Below are 23410 nucleotides of genomic sequence, written 5' to 3'. Positions count from 1 at the left end.
TGAGCTTTCAGATATTCTTCCTCCCCCCCTGCAGCCATTGCTTGCCATAATCATTAAAGCCTTGCGCTCATTTCCAGCATGATGAAGGACTACTTATACTGACTTCAAGTACTCATCATCAGCTCCTACTTCAGAGTTTGTGAGTCATAAATAGGACTTGTCACGCATTTAAGTGGTATTGGTTGGAATGAATTACGAAAAAAAAAAAAGGACAAACTGTGTTTCTTCAGTGCCAATTTGTAGAACATCAGGACGATGGGGAGAAGAATGCATCAGATTTGCAAAAGATGTCATAATTATTTCACTGAAAATAAAAATGAATGGCTACTTGAACAAAAACTGAAAAGGTTAGACAAAGTTCATTGCTTAATTACATTTAATTTAATCAACAAAGTGGAGATCACAGAACACTTTAGCACTGCATTTTAGCATTCCCTGGCAGTAAGGTGAATGGCAGCAAAACTCTGTCTGATTAGATGCTAACAAACAAACAAGAAATCAGATAATTTTGACTGATAAGTGTGCCTTCTACAGCAGCCTCGAGGACGTCCTTTCAGTTAATAGTACACAGGTTGATGTGCAGTTTTTTCCTGCACAACAGTGATATTGATTATCTTGTCATCCCACATATCAGCCAAACAACTGTCCCTCTCCTTGCCTTGAAGGATACAAGTAATGATGATGTGGAGATTAGGATTGGACTGACCTGTTTGCTGAAAATCAATCAGATAACTGCCTTTTTCTGAAACATCGGATATCAACTGGTCGTACAGTCCACGTCTGATATTATAGAGGTTTTCTATAACTCCTTCCTCAACCTGAAGAAAATGTTGGCATTGTACATTTCTGCAAACCACAAATACATAACAGTTTTTCTAAAGTGATGTAATATATGAGCTGACTTTGTCATCGCAAGGCGGAGGGATTAATGGATGGGGTGTCACTTTATTGAGATGCCTGCTGAGCTGCAGACCACTGTTCATGACCAACAAACAACAAAACCAGTCATGATTTAGGGAGTCATTAGACCTTTTTAAACAGGAATTGTGCAAATTTGCAGGAAAGCCCAATCAGTCTTCTTTCAGCATTGGCAGTATAAAAACAAAATCGGGGAGTGCGGCAAAATGCCGCCTACCTACTTTTGTTCATACAGAATGCCCTTTTTCGGGGCAATGGGGGGCGTGAGCAAGTAACAAAACGTGTAGCTCAGCGTGTGACGTAAACAGTGATGTGGGAGGGAAGCCGCAGCTAGCCAGTCCTTCGGCGATTCTCTCGTAAGTCGGCCCGTTGTTCACCGTTCCTGTCATCTGACGGTTAATGCCCTCTTCGTTTGCGAGGGCAAGGAGGGCGCGGGCGAGGTTTGCGTTTCCCTCTTGCTACAAGCTGCTCGCTAATTCCTGCTATCAGCAGTGGGTCACGTGTGCAGCGTCATCAACAGCTCCTCCCACAAGTCTTCAACAGCCCCTCCAGTTGCGGAAGGCCGCCTTGGTCTTTTTAAACTAAAAGGGTTCCGCCAATATGACTACCCTACGAGGCGGAAAACTGGGCACCTCGGATCAACTCGCCAATCCAGCTCTGTGTGTCTAAATGTTCACAGCTTGCAGGCAATGAGTTATTTTTACAGAGACATTGCTACGTTTCAAGCCAGGATAGTGGCAGGAAAAGTGGTTGTTTTTGACATAGAGATCACTACATTTCCAGCCAGAAATGTGCCACCAAATTTGAGTATTTTAAGCCAAAACATGATCTTTTTGAAACAATTACTAAGTGGTTTTTGTGCCTAAACCTAACCATATGTTAACCACAGTGCCGTTGAAAGACAAAGTTTGAATATATGCGCTACATTATAATGTGCCACTATAGCATATCTGTGGTCTGCAGAAACTTTGAAAACTTTTTTTTTTGGAATTGGGATGCCTTCCTGGCCCATGGCTAAATCCAATCCCTAGCCTTCTACCCAACAACCTTAGATGTATAAATACTGCACATCAAGCTTTAGGGATCTTCAGTAAAATAAAATTAGGTATCATGTTTTATTATTCAACAACCTATTGTAGTCTAATCCAGGTGGACAGGACAATTAGCTGTAGTTTTGTAGCTGTAGAGGCAAACAAAAGCTAAGTTCAGCACAGTAAAATTAGTTCATTAAAGGCAAAAGTAGGTGCAGTGTGCAAAATTGGGGCAGAATAGAGTAGACTGAATTTTAAAAAGGTTCCAGGAAAAGAAAGGGAAAATAATAGCTTACCTAATTGCTTTTATGTTTGCTTTATACTGTAACTTACCCAAAAAATCCTCATTAAATTTCTGCTAGTAATATCTGGATATGATCCAAGTAAGATAATACTACTTTTTGAGCCCTCTGCTGGATTTATCACTTCTAACATTTAGTATTTAAGGATGATTAAACTGCTTGTAGTACTTTGGTTACACATTTCATAGAGACTAGAGTGAGTAGGAGTCTGTGTTGCCTGAAGCAGCGGGAACAGTGATTTACTTTTACTTCTAATGTTTATTTCAGTCGACACCTGTACTTGTCAGAAGTCAAGAAGTCATAACGGAGTACATTTTGTAAAACTGGAAGAACACCACATTCACAATTAAAAACACATGTTTGCTGGATTGAGGTGGCAGTGGGGCCAGGCTGCAAGATGAGGCCGTCCCTCTCTGCAAATTCTCCCCTCAGTGAGACAAAATCTTTCCTGAGAGTACAAACGGGACATTGAATAAAAGGAGTTCAGCTCCTGGAACTCCCTCAGGATTTATTTTAACACTCAAAAAGCTAAAAAGGTACGGTGTGTTAAGCTAAGTCACATCACAGTCATCATTCAGGCGTAGTTAGTGAAGGAGAAGATTCTCAGGTGGTCATGGATGCAGCAGGACTGGAACAAAGTGGCTGTGTTGGGCACACGCTGGGTAAATACCAGCCCTCACTATGTCCTTTTCTTAAACTGGAGATACTTTAGCAGTCAGGGTTGCCCCCACATGGGAATATTTCACTTCACAAACCTTTGGTGGTACTCCCATAAATACTCCACTTTCCCAGCCAGCACCTGCTCCCTGACCTCCTCTTTTACAGGGGGCAACAAAGTGTAGCAAACGCAAGACAGGGAGGAGGAAGAGGAGGAGAAAAGGCATGCCTGCAGAGCTCTTTCCAGGCACCCATCATCCACTTAAACACATACATGGCCTACTACATATCGGCAGCTTTCCTATGCACCTAGCTGAAATCCAGGATGTGCCTAATTGATATTTACACAGCAATTGCCACTGCAGTGTGCAGGCTGCATCAAAGAGCAGCAGGAGAAGTGGGTTCTGGCAATTATACACCTTATTAAAGCCTATTAGTGTGCGGCAACACAGTATGTGTGCAAGAATGAGTTAGTATGTGTGGGTATATCGAGTGTGTGGCTGTATCCAAGGTGGTCCATTATGGTGTGAATCTAAGCATGGCTGAAATGTTCATATTAGGACCAATAAGGCCAAGAAATAGTCTACAAAATGCTATACTTGCAGCCTGAGGGTGGTTCCAGGGGAAAGGTTATATACTGTAGTTCTACAGGTTAAAATAGTTTATCCACAGGTGAGCATGGAAAGCGTTCAGAAATTAGCATATCAGCCCTGAACTCAATGTTAAAGCTGCCCTGTGGAGTTTTGCCCATTTGCGCCATCTGCCGTGTTTTTCAGAGTACTGCAACAATAACAGTCAGCATCCATCCTTCCGATTTCTGCGTTTGTCACTCTCTCGTTTTGCCTTTTTTCCTTGGGAAGGACCAGCGGGACCAGCTCCAGAGGCTTTGGAAGCTTTCCTGGGCCGTTTCTTTGGGTTTTCAGACATCTTTCAGTAGCTCCTCTGCTAGCCTCGTCGTCTCCGACATTTCCAACTGCACATACGCTCTTTGAACTCTAGGTCAAATGCGTCATTTCCTGTGCGGCAGTGCGGGAATGTCGCTCCTGAGAGGCAATAGCGCTTCTAAGCAAACCAGAGAGTGTTGTGTGGTGGAGATGCGTTCAATGATCATCCTAATAACTCGTTTGGCAGTGGCTGTAATGTAATGGACATTGGTTTATATGTAAAAACTCCACAGGGCAGCTTTAAAGTTAGATTTTGGTATGATTAACACATATTATCTAAGGCCACCCAACACAAAACTTCTACAGCATAACAATGTACATGTCAAATAATGTTTTATGGCTTTGATTTTCATTTGCAGTGTTTCCCTTATATGCGGCATTAACCCGCTGCTGAAATATGACCACCACTGCTGAAGGAAAGGAGAGGGTCCTGACTTATCGCTTTAGAAACTAACTCTACATTATTCTGTGCTACAGACAACTCATATCCAGGTCAATTCACACATCTGTGAGTAAAGCATATACATGAGTAACTTTGTGCTTACCCGATAATGTCAGCGCAACAATTATAACAACAAGCACCGGGCAGATGTCAACAATGAAGCAAGCCATGCTGATCACGTATTCAGGATTATCACTTGTCAAAGGAAAAACAGTCCTGCAATTACTCGTGAGTATCACACTGTAACGTCACAGCACATATCTGTCAAATAAACACTTGGAGGATCTATCTTGATACAAAGGTAGAAGTTATCCCACATGTGTCAGTCATATGCAGGGGCGGACTGGCCATCTGGAGGTTCTGGAGAATCACAGAACGGCCGGTACTCCAGGACGGCCGGCGGCCGGCACGCAGTCATCACCGTTTTTTTTTTTTTTTTTTTTTTTTTTTTTTACTTTTTCTCCCTGATAATCTACTGTTCCACGTCCAGTCTGCTAGGTGGCAGCCTTTAAATTGGATTCCAGCCGGCCCATAGATATCTATGAGCCGGCCGGCCGCCAATCAAATTGAAGAAGAAGGAAGCGCATACCGTATGCACACCGGTTGTTGTGGGCTGGGCCGAGTCAAAGTCCAGGGCTGTTTTTTAGTCCCAGTCCGCCCCTGGTCATATGGAAGCAACGCATATTTCTCCAGCTCATTTTTGTGCACAAATATACTCAGTGTACTTAGGCCTTAAGAGCCAACTGAAGTGCCAGCAGACATGTAGAAACTTCCTGACAGAGAACACTTTGTGAGCACACAAAAACTTTTGTGTTCACGCGCAAAGCCTCACTTCTGCTGCCACAACTCTATCCTAGTGGAAACACTGGCTTCTACCGATTTATGCATCAGATTTCCACACAATGTGTCCTGGTAATTATTAGGCCATCTTTAGGGCGTCTCGACTATCAATGTTTTACTAGAGATGCATGACATTGGATTTTTTGCCGATATCCAAAATGTCAATACATAACAACGTATTTGACCGATAATCAATACTGATATTGAAATACCCACTTTTTCCCCCACCTAATTTTAGGAATCATCAGGTCTCTTCTGTAGTGGAATTACTATAATATTATGCACACATACCCATCAGCAGATGGAGACATAAAATAGAACGCTTTTAACGTATGTAATATTACAGATATTACCTGCATGTTGGATAATTCCAAAGATGTGCTGATATTATCGTACATGCCTAAGTTTTACCTAATTTGTTTTACACTATCCCTATCTTGTGTATAAGGAGAGAGGTTTGACCCAGTACAGTCAGGGGTGACCAAAAGGGTCCTCCTGTAGGCAGCATGAATTTGCTCAACAATGTCATGATTATAGTCCCATCAGAATATGATATATTATGTGTAAAATGTCAGGGCAGTTTGCCGTGAGGTTGACACTGGAGGAGGTGTATTTGGTCATTAAATTCAAAGGATCCATCTTTCATGGAGCACGTGGGAAATATCACAGCAATTTGCTTTTCAGATGTTGACGTACAATTGGTAATTTTAGTCTCACTGTGACACCAAAGGGGAAGACCGAAGGGTGACCAGCGTCATAACCACTGATCTTTTGCATCTACCAAGAGTTTTTCAGTTACTGTATCCTGTCATGAACTTTGATTTATATGACCTGCTGGAATCCAAAGATAAAGAGTCACGGTATCACCAGAATCATCTGGATACCGTCTATCTAATACAGTATCTGTTACGTCATATCATCATATTAGGCACTCCGCCCAGCAATATTTCTCTGTTTAATGTGTTAAGTAAAACAGTTGGCAAGAGCTTTTATGTTTAAAGCCCCAGTAGATTGGAATAATTTACCTGTCAATATCAGATCCATTTCAACACGTGGTATGTTTAAGCATACCCTACCCTCTTACTTCCTGCTCCTGTAATCAATGAAGATGTCTATATCTTATGTTAATAAATTATGCCTACACCTGATTGAAGCTGGTGATCCAATTACACTCTACTGCTTATCTATTATTGGCCCCCTTGTGGTTGTAATGTTTACAGTTTTTCAATAATCAATTTTGGTGTTTTTTCTTGTGTGTGTGTTTGTTTTTTGTTTGTCTGCTGTCTGTCGCCCGCTGCCGTACTCACAATTGTTTTTCTATTATTTCTAAATTTATTCACTTTTTCTCTCATTCTTCTGATTTTGTCTGTGATTGTGATAAATGTTGGGACCCCCTCGAAAATGAGATGGCACATCTCAAGGGGCTTTATCCTAATGAGCAAATTTGAACAATTAATTCTCCAGAAATCACGACTGTCTGTCCCAAATATCATGGGAATCAATCCAGGATCCAGAACACCAGGACTGCCAGACTGGCTGGCTGACACCGTCAATCCTTTTGCTCTAAATTGGCAAAACTATGTCAGTGTGTCTTTGAGAGTGGACAGAAGGACTGGTAAAGTGTGATGAAGTTTAAGCAGTGTGGACACACACACACACAAACAAAGAAAACAGACTGTTCTCATTCACCCAGTGGAAACCTAAAACAAAAAGGCAAGACCGAGTGGGAAGACAAGGAGAGTCACACAGAGCCACAGTGTTATGTTACCTCTGGTGAGAGGGAGAGAAAGGGAAAAAAAAACAATTTCCAAATCCAGATGGACTTGAACTATCTTGAGCGTTCATCTGTGGGCCCGTGTGTTGTAAACGGCAGCAGATTGGATTAGACGGAGTCTGACTGCTGCGCTGGAGTGGTCTGCCGGTGACAAGGGCTGGACAGCAATGATAAAAGCTCCTTCAAACACCTCCGGCCCACTGCCCAGCTCTGACTGACAGCTGAGATGGGCCGGGGCTTTAGGTGGGGCGACACACTTTGGTTTACAGTGCAGCCACTTAATTTTTCACAAATTGACGATGAAGGTTGTCAGGAGTGTGAGCCAGTGTCAGGTTGGACAGTGAGAGCAGATGCCTTCTGTCTTTCTTTTCATTGCTCTGCCTCCCTACAGCAGTCTTCATCGCGCGAGTGCAATGAAATGACTCTATTTAACAGTCATGCATGCGGGTAGTCCAACCCCCCGCCCTCCTCCTGCCTGTCCTCCCTTAGAGAAAAGTGACACTTCAAAAGAAAAGCTTTCTCAATGCAGGGCAAGCAGAGAGAGAGAGAAAAAAAACATTAAACCGTTTTCAAAGACATGTTGGCCTAGACTTGTCAAACAGCATCAGGGGCTCGTGCTAAAGACAGGCGGTTGGCGGAGGGGACATGGTAAACACACAAGTCGTCAGTAGGAGATGCAGACAGGGCGGGTAGATGCATGTAGTTAAGAGTTGCGGGGGTGTGAATGTGCTGTCAGAGGGCCTCAAGCAGGAGGGGGCTGCTGGTACTGAGAAAAAAATATTGTGTAATAACTTAGAAGGGCCTTAGCATCACATGTTGTCAGAGGTTCCTAGGTTTCTAGCAGCATTTACATCACACACACAGTATTAGAGTCAGTAGGGGATTTGAGGGGGCATGAGGGGGGACGTCATCCCCATTGTTGGCGCTCACACCGACACCACTACTGTCACTTTCTGCAACCAGTGCCAGTCGACCCACAAATTATGTCACAAAACACAAAAAGTTACCAAACACAAAAAGGGTCTATACAGTCCGTCTGTTCCTTCGCCACAATGCATGATGGGATGTATTGCTTGGTGAGTGACCATTGGTTGAACACTACTTTCGAGTCGACTATATAGGGTATAATAATTCCCACAATACATTTGGACAGCGCTACAAAATGGCAAACTCACTATGTAGTGGACTATAGACAGGGGTGGGTAGAGTACTGAAAATCTGTACTCAAGTAAAAGTACAATTACTGACATAAAAAATTACTCAAGTAGAAGTAAAATTACTATTTGAGAAACCTACTCAAGTAAAAGTAAAAAGTACCTGGTTAATAATTTACTCAAGTACAAGTTACTTTCCGTTTGAATATTTTTTGGGGTGTGCGGACCAGTGCAAAATAATGAAAAAACAGCACTTGATAAAACATTTTTTTAATGAAGCAGGTACCAATCTTCCACTCTCCATCTCCTTCACTCTACCCCTCTTTTCCTCACCTAACCTCTTCTTTCTCCATTTCCCTATCTGTAATTTGAGTGGATGACCTTGCTTTAAAAACAGACTGACATCCCAACTTTTTTGTCTTTTCTACATCTTTTTCGCTGTTAACAAAATAAATAAAAACCAATAAAATAAATAAGAAACCATTCAATATATGGTAAACAGTAGCACTATAATGTTCCGAAGTTCCATCCACAAATGTGTTTGTAAAGGTTTAACAGGTCCCTGTAGGACTTTCCTGCCAGATCACCAGGTGTCAGGTGAACTATTTTACAAATGACCATAACAGTAACAAAATGAAAATCCCATCTCTCCCATGTTTTATAAGAAATATGTCCTAAACTGGGATTATATGTGCATAAATCTCTAACATGCTAACTTAATTGGCTCTTTTCAAACAAAAAGAAGCTCTTCATTTCGACATAGCTCCGGTCATTTGTTTCGTGTACACGGGTTTCACCGCTGGGTGGTGCTATTGCATTATACCAGTAAAGCCCCAGTTATCCGAACGGGCCATTTTACCAACAGTTACAGGCCACCACACTGAAATATCGCCATTCCGACGGTCCGCCATCCCGAATTCTGGTCCCTGAGTCCTGACAGTAAGCTATGGCGAGCCTGTAGAAGCTGTATTCCCTATGTATGTCAGCGATTTTCACCGGGGACGCATGCGAGTAATTCAGGCTGCATTACCTGTTTTTCAGCAAGCAAACTCTTCTGGTAATTTTATTAAAAGGGATGGCATATAGGTCCACAGTAACTTATTATTATTATTATTATTATTATTATTATTATTGGGTCTTATAAGAGTGGGCTACAATGAGTACCGGGCCATCAAATCGCAGCATCTGCGGTGAGAGGACACGGACTGTGTGCGCTTTTACGCACGCGGGTCAAGGCGATCACGGATATCTGATGTGGGAAAGATGTAGCCAGATGTATTACCTGTTTTAGATACGTGGCTGTCCATCCGTCCGTCTGTCCATCCGTCCGTAGCACGAATCATGTGCACCACTTCACCACCGGCCCGTGCGTAAAAGCGCACCCCTCCTTCAGGCAATGAATGAGGAAATAATCGCCCCGGAGTTTAATCAGACCGGCGTTTAATAGGCCTACGCAAAATGGGGTCAAACCCCCGGCGGCTATTTGGAAATATACAGTAGTTGTAACGAAGCTAAATGGCAAGTGTAGTGAAGTAAAAAAGTAGATTACTGGCTTAAAAATATACTTGAGTAAGAGTAGAAGTACAGTTTTAAAAAAGGAACTTAAAAAGTACTCATTCCTCAAAAAAACTACTCCTTTACTCACGTGCGTTACTTGTCACATGTTACTACCCACCCCTGACTATAGAGTGAGTAGTGAGTGATTTCTAACACAGCCACAGTGACAGGGCTAACTGTTAGCATTGTACAACTAATGTTACCCAATGGTTATTTACGGGTTTAACGACTGAGCTGAGCTGTTTCAGTGTCAGTATGAGATTGACCTTGTTAACCTGCCATCCTTCTCCACTCCCCAGGGGGTCTGGACTAAGACATCGTCCTATCCAGACTGAGAACTACAACCAATAAATTATTGAGAATTATTAAATTTTGAGACACAGTTTCTATTTTTACTGGCGCAGCATTTGTAGCCAATTCCGATTTTTTAAAAGTCTGACCTGCCAATACTTGTTTTGGTCGATTCCAATTATATTTCTATGAACTATAATTGACAGGATACACAAAAATATTTGGAACTTTATTTTAAAGCCACTGGAAACTTGGCTTGAAATAGCAAAAATGCATGTATGATATCAAAGTTTCTCATGAAGCATCCGCAAAAACAAATGTTAACTTTTGAAACTTTTTGAAACCTAGTTAAAAAAACATCAGCTCGTTCGGCTGTTTAAACCATTTCTCAGGATGGTGGGGGCTGATCAGATCACACTTGATTGATAGCTCCCTTTTAGCTCAAATAAATTCAAGACAGCAAACTAGACTAAATCGCAAATTAGATCAGACCATGTCACACAGTGTATCTGCACTAAACTTATAAGATTGCTAAAATCTCACAGTCTATAGGAGGCTGTACACTTCCTGGACTGAGAAGCTAAGTGTTTTAGCAACTTCCATCAACTTACATGAAATGATTAGCATTAGGTTACATTTTTAGCTACTTGTCAACTCCTTGATTAAGAGATTTGGGTGGTGAACTCCAGTCCACTAGTTAGCTTAACACAGTAGCTTTCAAACCATGCACAGCATGCATGGGAATGAATTACAACTTTTGAGAATGGGTTGCAGCAGGTCTGACGATAAGTCAGTTACTGTCTCTGCTGCTGTTTGCATCATGAACCATCACGCAGTGTACCGCGAAAATTTGATCAGCACGGGATAACAAAAGCGTCAATTCAAGCAAACCTACCCACTCAAATCTGAACTGAGGGCTCAGGAAATAAACTATTTTATACGGCACTGATTCACGACAGAAGTTAGTTTACAGATCGCCTGCTGTTCAGACCTACGCCAACATGAAAGCACAAAGTGCATGGTGACGCAGTGCAGAGATGTAGGGGTCAGTTGTGAAACTAACACACGCATTGCCGTAGTAACATCTTGCTGCACATTTTTCACACTTTTACTGCGTGACCATAAATACACTATATAGTGCTGTAAAAACACATCCACACACTAATTACACGCAGCCTTGTCGAGCCCCCAGATGCTTTAAAATGTTTACAGATTGTTGTCATGTGTGCCACAAAGACACAAAGACCACAAAACAAGCCGTCATGATTGGATTTGATTAGATCCAGTGCTATAAACCGTCACTGTGACAGCAACAATTATCATCCCCACAACCGAGGCCCCCACCAGAATGGATTTAGCATCTTATCTGACAATCAGGACATTGCTTTTCTTCAAATCTCTTATTGGCTTAGCAGATAAGCTTATTAAGGGTGACCCGCGAAGCTGTAAGAGCTGAACATTATATTACAATTTCACTGCAGATTGAAAAGCATGTAAGCTTGCCCCCATCCTGACAAAATCAGGGCTTCAGTCCAAATATTTACACACACACACACACACACACACACACGTACAACATAACCAGAGCGGGAGATCTGCCATTAGGGCTTTTAGCTTGATCTCATTACATGTGGCTACCAGCAGGTTGAAACAAGAGTTCAGTCTAGGTAAGAGACTGATGCTGAATGATAATACAGCCTCTGGCAGGCCTTAGGCAGGGCTTTTCCATCAGGGCAGGTGGAGTGAGGCTCTCCCCAGTGACATGATTCAGGGAGCCAGAGGCCACAGACCAGAGCCCTGCGGTTGACTGGCTGACCTGGTTAGAGCTTCTCAAGGAAGCCTCTTCAAACCCCGGGGCTAGACACCACTCAGCAGTCTCCGCAGTAATTACTCCTCACCGCTGGGACCAAGACCAAAGACCAGAGCTCTTTTTTCATGTTTTAGGTGTGATTGACAAATGGGGACAGCTGTGAAGTGGCAGCAGGCTTTTACTTTATCTCTTTAATAAAAGAACTCATGTCATGTCAGTCCTACACAGCAGATATCCAGCGGCATTACTCACACCACTGCCATATTACATGTCCTCACATGGGCTTTGTGTCTGTCTAATGCAAGACTTCTGAAACTACAAAAACAACATGTGAGACTTGGTGTTATTGTATTTGTATGTGTGAGGTAATACCTCTTAATTCCAGAGAATTACTCAGAAAAGGCTCATAAAAGACATTCTCCGTTCCAAGAACCGCCAAAAGTAATGCCAGGGTGGTCTGCCCAACGACAGTGCCTGTGATCCCCATTACACTACACTGCCTTATAATGAGCCAATATAACACCACAACCAGCTGACAGTGCCTGATGCCAGGATCACACTTAATCCACGGTTCATTTAATGTGCTGGAGAGGTTTACACGAAGGATATCATGGTGCAAAGTACTTGAACTAAGATTAAACTACTCACACATTTTTTCCATTGCCATGTACATCTGTAAGAACATTTAAGAGAATGTATGCTATAGAAACTACAATTAAAAATTACAATAAAACTTCTCATGAAGCTCTGGTTCCCTTAAAGCAGTACGGATTTGCTCCATTTGAACGTCTTCTTCTCCGTTTAAAGTAGAAGACACAATTTGTGCTAAAAATTGTACAGGTATGTTAAACAGAATAAAGTAAAACCTTTAACTGACGCACTCACATAAAATAGCAGAAGGTAAATACAGCGGACTATGGACCATCTCAAGACTTCCTTCTACTTAGACTTCCGGTCCAGCCACTACTGTAAACACCAATATGAAACAACAATTTGAAACACTGAACTTTAGTCCCCCTGACAAATAACACACTGTGATAAAAGGCAAAATTACTTTTAGGACCTTGCTGCTCAATGGTAGGTTGTTCCCTTCCTTCGATGAGGTACAAAAGTCTACCACTTCCCTAAGGAAACAAACCAGCCTAAAGGTTGGAGTGCAGCATTCAACAAAAGAACTGGACACTGTGAGGAAACTCCAGGGTCTGTAGCCCTCAAGTTTCACAAGTTTTTGCAGAATGAAAATGAGATAGAATAGAATAGAAAAGAATAAAGGACTTCTTATATATGTTCTGACTGGCTCCAGGGACCCTAAATCGACGCCCAGACAGTAGTAGCTCAAACTATGAGTGTAATGGATGTGATGCATTGGCAATTACATGTTTAACCTTCCCGCATAGCACAAACAAATACAATGCACTGCTTCATTTCTTTAAAGTAGGGGTAGACTTTCACTTCTAACATCTAGTGGGAACAACCTACCATTGAGCAACAAGGTCCTAAAACTACTTTTACCATTTCACACAGTGTGTATTTCACTTTTCAGGGGGACTAAAAAATAGCAATCCCTATGCTGTTTTCACGCAGTCTTAGCTGGACTGGGAGTCTAAATAGAACAACGATGCTGTGCGAAAGACGCCTTGAAACGGTGCAGTATGGTATACAGGGTGTGTTTGTAGATCCAATCTGACATTTTTTTTCCCCAAGTACTTTTATCGAGCCAAAGATGGAATTACATGTACCATGTTGCAGTGTCAGTGCTTATTTCAATTTTACATAAAAGAGTTAAAATAATAAGTTCACAGATGCAGGAAAACATGAACATGGAAACGAGACAAAAAACACAGGTACAATAATATGTGCATGAAGTAAATAAAGGGGAAATAAAATAAATAAGTAAATAAAATGAATTCAGTTCCAAACAGCAGACTGTGTTCACAGTTTTTTTTGTGTGTTTTTTTGGTTGTACAAGTACAGCATTTTTGTCAGAATGGCATGGATATCTTTATTTGTTGTTTCTTACCATCACTGGGTTTCCATGATTCTGACACATTTCTGTTGTCATTTTACACATGTTAGATTTATTTACATGCCATTGATTTCCTGCCCTCTCTTTCTGTGCGCAGCTTGTCAGGTGCGGTAACACACACTTTGTGTCATTTGATGATGCAGCTTAAGGAGAAACTGGAAGCGTTTGGTTTGATGTAAAGGATCGCCCTGCTGTACAAACATGGCAGTTGTCACATCAAAATGAGACTGTGGAGAGGCCCGAATCTAGATCATGATCTCAATACAGCCCTAAGAGTTACAGCAGAAGTGCAAATAGTGGTAGCAGTAGTAGTAAATAGTCTTGATTGGTAACTATAAGTCAGAGCACATGGCCATGACATGTGGGGTCCCACAGGGATCCATTTTGGGACCCCTCTTGTTTAATCTCTATATGCTTACATTAGGCCAATTCATGCAAAATAACAATGAAGCCTACCATAATTCTGCATATAAAATATATATATATATATATATATATATATATATATATATATATATATATTGCTTTCACGAGGTGATTATGGACCTGTGTCACTGTATTAAGCCAATAAAAGATCGGATGCGTTAAAATTTTCTCCAACTCAACAGAGATAAGACTGACATAATTGTCTTTGGGCAATGGAAAGAAAGACAGTATCAGCTCTCACCTCGAATCCCTCTGTCTTATAACTAAGAGTCACACAAGAAACCTTGGTGTTCTCCTAGACTCAGAATTAAATTTCCACAGCCACCTCAAATCCGTACTACCATTTAAAAAACATTGCTAGAGTCAATGGAATATTGTCGAAGCAAGACCTTGAAGGGCTCACTCACACCATTATTTCCAGTAGATTAGATTACTGCAATGGTCTTTTTATAGGCCTTTCAAAACAAGCTGTTCGTCCACTTCAGCTTATTCAGAAAGCTGCTGCTTAGGTCCTAATAAAAACTAGGAAATATGACCACATTACTCCAGTTCTAAAATCCTTATTCTGGTTACCCGTCACTCAGAGAACTGATTTCAAAATCTCGCTGCTTGTGTATAAATCACTCTGTGGCTCAGTGCCCAAATATATCTCTGACATGCTTGTGACATATGAACCTTTTAGGACCCTGAGAACATCTGGGGCCGGCCTACTGACCATCCCAGAAACACTTTTAAGTCAAAGCTAAAAACATTCCTTTTTTACACTGCCTATGTCACCTTGAAATGACTGCAACCTTATTTTAAAATTAAATTTTAAATAATTTTAAATAATCTTTTTATCTTTGCACCTCTGTCTGCACTTTTTCTTTTTTCTAATGGTGATTTTTTTTCTTTTAAATTGTAAATCATTTAGTAATTCATTTTACCTTGTAGATATGTTTATTTTCTCTTTACTCTTTTGGTATCCTTTACTATGTTTTATATTCTATTGCTCTGTAAAGCACTTTGAATTGCCCTTGTGTATGAAATGTGCTGTACAAATAAAGCTGTCTTGCCTTGCCTAGTGGGAACAAATTGTTCCAGCTGTCTGCTGCATTTTTTCATTCATAAAATGGGACTAAATTAGTTAAAACCACAGTTGACAAGAACAGAGTTAACAGGTCAGGGTACAGTCCCTACTTTAATTTCCTCAGGGTGATGAATGCAGAGGGAATAACAGATTTATTTATTTTTTTTAACATATATAGACAAACTACTGTTCCCTCCAGAGTGACTCCAGTCCAATATAAATCATCGCACCCAAATGCCTGAGAAACACAAACAACGAAAAAGAGACAGCCAGACGGACGAGCAGACAGACAGGCAGGTGTTTGGACAGAGATGTGGGGGATCAGAGGGGGGAGGTCCGACCTGAGCCCTCCTTGCTCTCCCCCCACTCCTTGTCTCCTGTCTCCCCCAGTGCCAGAGAGCAGATGGGCCTCACAGCACGTCCCTCTGTTCGCCAGAGCTACTGTACAAAGCAGCACACACCACAGGCCACCAATCTAACATCAGTGAGCTGAACAGAGCCTGACCAGAACAGAACAACACCCCCCACCACATGCGCACGCACACACACACACACACACACACACACACACACACACACACACACACATTAGTGCTAGTAACATGTATGAGATATGATAGAAGTATGTCACACTTAGATGCAGCATCACCGCTGGCCCAGACTGTAATATTTAAAACCAGTCGGATGTAATGAATGTGTGAACTCTGTTATAATCCTACATGTGACCTAATTGTAACATTCCTTATTGGTGACACTTATCTTAAACTGAAGAACATCCATGACAAGTCAAATTAAAGCCAACTGTAAACTTGAATAAATAAGGTAAAGGCAACCTAATACATAGAAGCTAGCTACAATACCTGATCTGATTCCACATGCATACAAATATGCATGCACAGATACTCTATCCAGTATTGAATGCCATCTCTTTTCAGTCACTGTCATAAACACATAGATAAAAAATCTCATACACGAGAGAGGACACTTACACTGAATCACTCTTTCTATGCCTTTCTATTCTGTAACATGCTCATGTTTAACCCAAACAATACGTAATGTGACTGCAGTTGCTTCAGATCGAGGTCGGCACACGTTCTCACCACAAATGAACCAAACCACCGTTTGTAACTAGACCGAGACCACCTCTTCAAGAAGGTCTTGGTCTGGTTGTTTTGGTGCGCACCTGAGTGTGATTGCTTTGTTCACACCTGCCCAAACGAACCACACTTTGGGGGCAAACGAACTTGAGTTCGATTGAAGCACCCTAAGTGTAGTTCTAGGGTTGTTTTGGTCCCCAGGTTTATGGTGAAGCCCCACTATACACTTCCATTCAATATGTATTGGAAGTGACTAATTCTCTTCACAAATCTGGGATACCTGCAATGTGGAACGAGCTGGCAGAGCAACAAGAGGGCTTTACAATTTGAAAAACAGTGCTCACATTAAGACAGCCGACTAGCGCAGTTTGATGGCATTTGCTCGGAGGGCTAACTTGGCTTTTTTAGTATAGCATGTGAACATCAGTGTCAGACTAACATAATTCTGATTCAGGTGCACTACACTAACACTACAGAAAATAAGATACTGTAGGAAAATTTGGACTCAGGAGCTGCACAAGTATTGCTGCCTTACAATAATAGTTTACAAAAAATGTAGCATACACCATAGAAAACATAAAGACACATACTACACATAACAATATTGCACATCAGCCATTCATGTATCGCACATAATACCAGCACACAACAGAGCACCATAATTTAAACACAACACATCCCCTAAAGCATCAAGCGACATTATTTTAAATCTTAATTAAGGTTGCCGCAAATGAGTTTTTATCCAGCGTGGAGAATGTAGCCTTGAATCAAACTCTCAAATTCTGTCTCAGTAATTCATTGTGGCACAAGTGACAATTAAACAAATACTTACCAGTGAAAAAAGCTCTGTCCAATATGATAAAATCAGAGAGGAGTTTGACAGTCATGTAATTTGGGGCTTGCTACTGTACTCTCATCCATCTTTGCTAGAGCTTCCTCTTTCTGGACTCTTTTTTCGCTGCAAGGCGATATGTCAGAGGCGCTTATAAACATTTCTCTATTTTCCCCCCTTGAGCTTACAATATCTCATAGTTCAGTACACTGGGTCAGTGCCAGAGATCGAAAACATTTGCTGCAATCTGCGAGCGCGGCTGGAAGAGGAACAAAAAAAAAAAAAAAAAAAAGTGGGAAAAAACACCTCTTGCTTTATTCAACACCAAAATCTCTCTCTCCCTCTCCTTCTCCCTCATTCAGCTCTAAAGTCAGAGCTAACAAAAGTGCTGATAACAGGCGCTCTCTCTCACCAGACTGTAGCGTTTCTAAATGGAGAATTAAACCTTGAGACGGACCTCTGACATTTAAAATGTAACCTTGTGGGAGGACAATGCCTTAGCATTTATTTATAGTGAAGCCAAAGAAAAGATAATAGTTCTGCTCGATAACTCTGCGGCTTGTTTCTCCGCAGCGAGGACAAAAAGGGGTGGCGTAGGGTGCAGATGATGATCTTTTCAATTAGGCAGACGTCATAAAGCGTGACAGATTAGGGTGTTATTGAGCACCAAGGTTGATAGGTCTATCTGCATCTCGCAGGGAACAGAAAACTATTTCTCATTAATGAGAACGGTGACTGTGGAACAGCCTGGGCTTCAGCTGCTCTTAAAGTCAAACACATTAGGTTATCATAATCATCAGTAATACAATCATTAAAATCATTTTTGATAATTACCAAGATTAAAGGGAGCCAGTGTAATTCAGGGAGCTCTCGTTGGTGACTTAGTCAATATACCTTGCATTTAACCCATCGGTGTTGTTGCCTTCATGTCACAGCCACCTGTGATGTGTGTGGAGGGTTGTGACAACGCATGCTGAGTTAATGTTTGTTTGTGTGTGTGTGTGTGTGTGTGAGCACATATGTGGGTGAGGAGGCAAGGGAGGTGAGAAAGAGAGTGGGTGAGAATGTGGTGAAAGCGATTGCACGTGTCAGCATGCATGTGCGTGAATGCCTCTGCGTGTGTGAGGGTGCACTCAGGAGATTAGGGTTGGGCTCCCTGTGCCAACAGCCTAAACATCACTGATGAGTGAAACCTGCAACCACAGCCAAAGAATCCAACGCACACACAGTCAAGCCAGCAACACAATACACACTGAAATCAAGGGATGAAGGTTTATCAATGCGCAATCTCACACACACACATGCCTCCATGCGGTCATTTCTGTACTATACGCACAGCCATCACAGCAGTACAAGACAACCTTGAAACTGGCAGGTAGCACCATGTCCATTAGCTGGTGGAGGAAGAGACACGTCACAAAGGCAGCAGTGGTGAGCCCCACAACAGAGGTCTGCTGCAAAGGTTACTGTAAGCTGCATTCACACAACTAGAGAACATTCTCTGTCATGTGACTTGGTAAAAATAGGAGCCTTTCAAAGCAGCTGGGAAACAAACACACCTGACTAATGACCACAGGCTGAGCGGAGGACGGTTACAAACAGCAAGACAACTGGTAAACTGCCTGAAACAAGGCAGCAGATATATCTGTAGGATTATATGAGTAAAAACATGCCTTACTGTACCATAAATAGGTAGAAATTTGTCAGAGGAAAACCAAACTATGGACCTAAATTTCTCTTACAGGTCCAGTGTTGATGATTTGGGGGAATAGACCGGCAGAAATGGGATATAAATATGCTTTCTTTAGTGTATTATTGACTGAAAATAAGAATTGTGTTGTCATTACCTCATTGTTGGTGAACGGCACCTGAGCGCCTCGCCATCCTTCCTTCTACAGAGTGGTCCAGACCGCTAGAAGCTAGTTACCAGTTAATGAAGAGCTAAGCTAAAATTAATGTTAATAAGCCAGTGTGTTCCCAACTACAGTTCGGAGCCAGTGAGCTGTCTCTGAGAGAGGTAACAGCTTTCTAAACAATAGCAATGGCAAAACATGACAACAACAATCATTTACTTTCGCTCTTATATGGCAGCTGATCTCATTCACAGTAAGGAGCTTCAGGACCTCAACGTTTTAACAATTTGCAAACATTTTTGGCCCCTGCTCTTCTTCGAGTTAGCTGCTGGCTGCTATCAGCTAATTTGTAAATCTCCCATGGTGGGTCGTACACATAACGCATTGTCAAAACTTCATACACATCTGTTACCAGTTCAGAGGCAGAGAGATGCAGCCAAAAACAATACCATTACACCACTGCTCCTACAAACCTCTGTGGAGTCAACCGTATATTTACGCAAATGGTGAGCCTGGTAACCTGTGTCTTGTTTTCCCTCATGTCTTCTTGTCCTCCAGTGACCCACACAAATACGTCCTTGAATATGCAGCTATAGAAGACCAACCTTCTCTCAGAGAAATGTCTGAGCATAACCTCAGAGTCTTTGCTCGTGTGTGTGTGTGTGTGTGTGTGTGTGTGTGTGTAAACAGTAGGTAGTGCTGTGACAGATAGTCCTTGCAGGTAGAGATACACCACTGCATCAGTGTAGCATAAATATTCATTAGTGACCTTGTCACCTCGCTACACACAAAAATATGTCCAGGTATACAGGACATGATATACACACCCACATACACTAGAAGGTATGTTTCACACTGGTAGAGTGTTTTGACTTCATTTATTTAAACAGTCAAAGTTCAACATCATTAATTGTTGGTGTGTTTCTATGCATCTGGATAACTGCTTGTCTTTGTGTTCTGCTTTCCCTTTTTCTTTTGTCTGAGTTGTAACAAAAACAGCCTTTACATGGAGTTTGACAAACATCGTCCGTGAGAAATGTTAGACTGACTCACTCCCAAAAGCCAACAGCAGAACCAATGCCTATCATTAAAACAGCAGCAGAGCTATAAACACTACTTGCTGCTACAGCAGGAGACTGACACTGTTTTACTGGAGTGGTTAAACTGACATGCTCTACACAAATCTTTGACCTCAATGACTGTGTTTACATGCACGCTAATATTCCACTGTCATTCCAAATATGATAATATTCTGAATTTGAAACGAGTCACGTAAACAGTATATTCTGTTTGGATTTTCCAAATTACATCTGATTCCACTTACGTATGCGTACAAGAACAAGGCAACCGGAAGTCCATTCATTCCTATGGAAATCTCTGTGATATCCGATGTGCCTGTGAAACTCCTCCCCTCTGTTATATTTCGGTCTGGAATTTCCCACCAATACGTAAAATAAAAAAAAAAAAAAAAAAAAAAAAAACAGAACTATTGCAGTGGATTTTGGAGAGCCAGTATGACAGTGTGCTACCTTAGCTAACAGGCTGCTAACTGGCTAACAGGCTGTTTCCTTCGACTCAGTTGCCTGTTGATTGTCGAGTGAGTTTGTCAGATTAAAAAACTTGTTTATCTAGTTTTAACACACTGTGAATCTGAGTAATGTTATTCTGCTAAAATATGGTAATACATTATATAAAGTATGATCGTCATTATGACTTGTTCAGCTGTTCATACATTTTTTAATTACACGTTACACAAATCATGCTATGTACGTGGCAGGTTCTGTTTCTGTCCCGGTAGTGTTCCAAACTACTGGATGGTGAAAAATGGACCAAGTTAGCCTCTACCCCATGGCTACAGGTAGATTCTATCAGATTACTATCCATCCGTAAAGAAATGCACTTCCTTGCATTGGACACTAGAAGCATCATCTGTATATTTACAGATCTATGGACACAAGTCACATACGTAAGTGGAAACTGGGTGTAAATGAAGCATTTTTTCAATTAAGAAATGGGGGATATGCCGATATTATTTTTAGCAGCATTCTTTAGACTTGTATCCAGTGCATTGGAACTATGCGTCTCAACTGGGGTTTTTACCGCAGTTTGTATTGTCATGAACGTAACGTATACAAACCAACTTGTTGGAAGAGATGCATGCCAAAAAGAAGAGCCCACATTTCTGTTGGGCTTTGGGAGAAACACACCTACTTTTAAACATCATGAAAGACTTGGATATCAAGAGGTTTTGGATATCCGCAAATATCGCAATGCCAACCTTTTTGATGAAAGAGGGAAGCTGTGGTCATAAGGTTGAACTCAAAACAAAACAACCCTTTGGAATCCTAGAAGGAATATTGTCTGTTTTGGAATAAGGGCAAACTCTTAATGTTTTGTGCACATAAATTGCTGATGCCATAATACATCATATAATGTGCATGCAAACGTAATGCAATAAGCATACTGAACTGCTCAGCTTGCATGACAACCCCACAGTAATAATAGTAATATTAGCCCATTCAGTTTTGTTGTAATTACAGCTGATGAGATATTTGCAACAGAGCAGAGTTCTTTTTTTTTCCTGTAAAATGACCAGAGATGAAGTGGCTTTGATTCAGCATTAATTTAGTTTAAAGAACATCAAGGCCAGGCTCTGACAAACTGGGGGAAACTGTAAGTAACAGCAGTATACGGCTGATTAAAAAACCTTGAAATCTTTACATTTCAGGATGTTCATTTTACTAAAAACTAGCAACAGTACTGTATTTTTTTTTGTCAAAAATCTCCAGCCTTTCCACCTCCAGTGCCTGTGTGCTGAACAGTAAACTGCACAAACGCCCCTGCAGAAGCTTGCATTAAATAATATAGTTGTTTTACATCTGCCCTAACTACAGATTTGATACAACAACTCACGCACTTGGCACATCAACACAAACCGACCACTGAGCCAAGGGGAAAAAACAACTGCAGCGCTTTTTAAAAAATACTTGCACTCACCTTGTTGACAACTGATATCACAATTACAGAAGCATATACTGTTCTTTTTCTCAGCATCATGAAGAAGTACAGTAAAGTTTTACAAGGTCATGGACTGAACCTTCAACTCAGATATTTAACTGTATTTAAGATAAAATTGCCACTATATTTAACTGACAATATTCATTATATTAAGGCTCATTTTCTCTACGTTATCTGAACATAAGTACACTGAAGTGACAGGATATCACGAAGGCTTTATCCATATGTATCACAGCTCATTATGGAAATATAGTGCTCAGCTACATTTGCCATATGCGATTTATTGCACATACGATATGATTACTTTATCAACGGAAAGATAAATGATCTCAAACTCACCATTGTGTGTTTCTTGTTCAGGTGTTTCTTCTTCCTCTTGCCTTGTGTGTGTGCCAGGCGGGGGTTGTTCTCCTGGTCTGAAGGCTGTTGGTGGTGGTGATTGTTCTTGCAGGGCTCCAGACTCAGGCCGTTGGGGACCCTGGCAGCCTTTTTCTTGTGTAGGGGCCCTGCCTGGTTGTCTCTGCACTCCTGGGGCTTCAGTGTCAGGTTCTTCTTCAGAAGAAACAGCACAAGAGAAAGCTTCAATTAGTACAAAATAAACACTTGGGTAATGTGATTTTTACAGCATGTATGAGCTGTGCAGCTGACCTTTAAGGATTCTGTAATCCTGTTGCACATTAAATTTCTGAACCTGAGAAAACCTGCTCATTAGCACACTTGAGAGCTTGAGAAAAAAAAAAGAGCTGGATATTCACTCGTAAAAGCCTGTTTTGTCAGCGAGCAAATCTCTACTCTACAGTAAGCAGTGCAGTGAATTTGCTCTAAATTGAGGGGCAATGGTGCAGAAAAGCTTTAGATACAGTGTAGTATCACAAGATTTTCTTCACAAAGAGCAGCAGAACAAAAAGTAGTTCTTTCTTGGATTGTTTTTGCCATTTGGTTTTATTTGAAAGTACACAGCAGAGACCGACAAGAAAAATGAGGACAGAGAGAGCGAAATAAGACTCCAGCTGACTTAAAACCACTGGAGCTGCGGTTAGGTAGTAGATGTCTTGGAGCACTAGCAATTTTCAATTAGTTCCCTTATTATAACTCCTCTTTTGAATTCTGCAGACTGAAATATGTTACATACTCCTGGATTGACTGTCGTGACATTTTGCTCAGACATGCATGGTGCCCAGAGGGTAAATTATAATGATTCTGGTGCAACCAGCAGGTCAAAGTTCTCAGTTATCTAGGGACATTCACGGTTCCCAGATGATGTATCCCACACATTTATTTGTAGCGGCCTGCTGGGATTAACATTTGCCACCACATATTGATTTTCTATTTTTGGATCTGTGCCTCTGTCTCAGTCATACAGAAATGA

The 23410-nt window shown here is 41.3% G+C and overlaps 1 protein-coding gene across 10 annotated transcripts in view; it reads right to left on the bottom strand.

The window, feature by feature from the left end:
* The window catches only part of auts2a (activator of transcription and developmental regulator AUTS2 a), a 449192-nt gene that overhangs the window by 303805 nt on the left and 121977 nt on the right, over nt 1-23410 (bottom strand). For 7 of the 10 annotated variants that reach the window (XM_033635272.2, XM_033635303.2, XM_033635295.2 and 4 more), the window contains exon 3: nt 22381-22593. In XM_033635272.2, coding sequence (XP_033491163.2) covers nt 22381-22593 — 213 coding nt within the window. The remainder of the gene's footprint in view (nt 1-22380; nt 22594-23410) is intronic. The other 3 variants (XM_033635280.2, XM_033635382.2, XM_078172335.1) reach the window with 1 other exon arrangement.

The sequence above is a fragment of the Epinephelus lanceolatus genome, chromosome 11 (assembly GCF_041903045.1).
Source record: "Epinephelus lanceolatus isolate andai-2023 chromosome 11, ASM4190304v1, whole genome shotgun sequence".
NCBI lineage: Eukaryota > Metazoa > Chordata > Actinopteri > Perciformes > Serranidae > Epinephelus > Epinephelus lanceolatus.
This window is presented reverse-complemented; position numbering and strand designations above follow the sequence as displayed.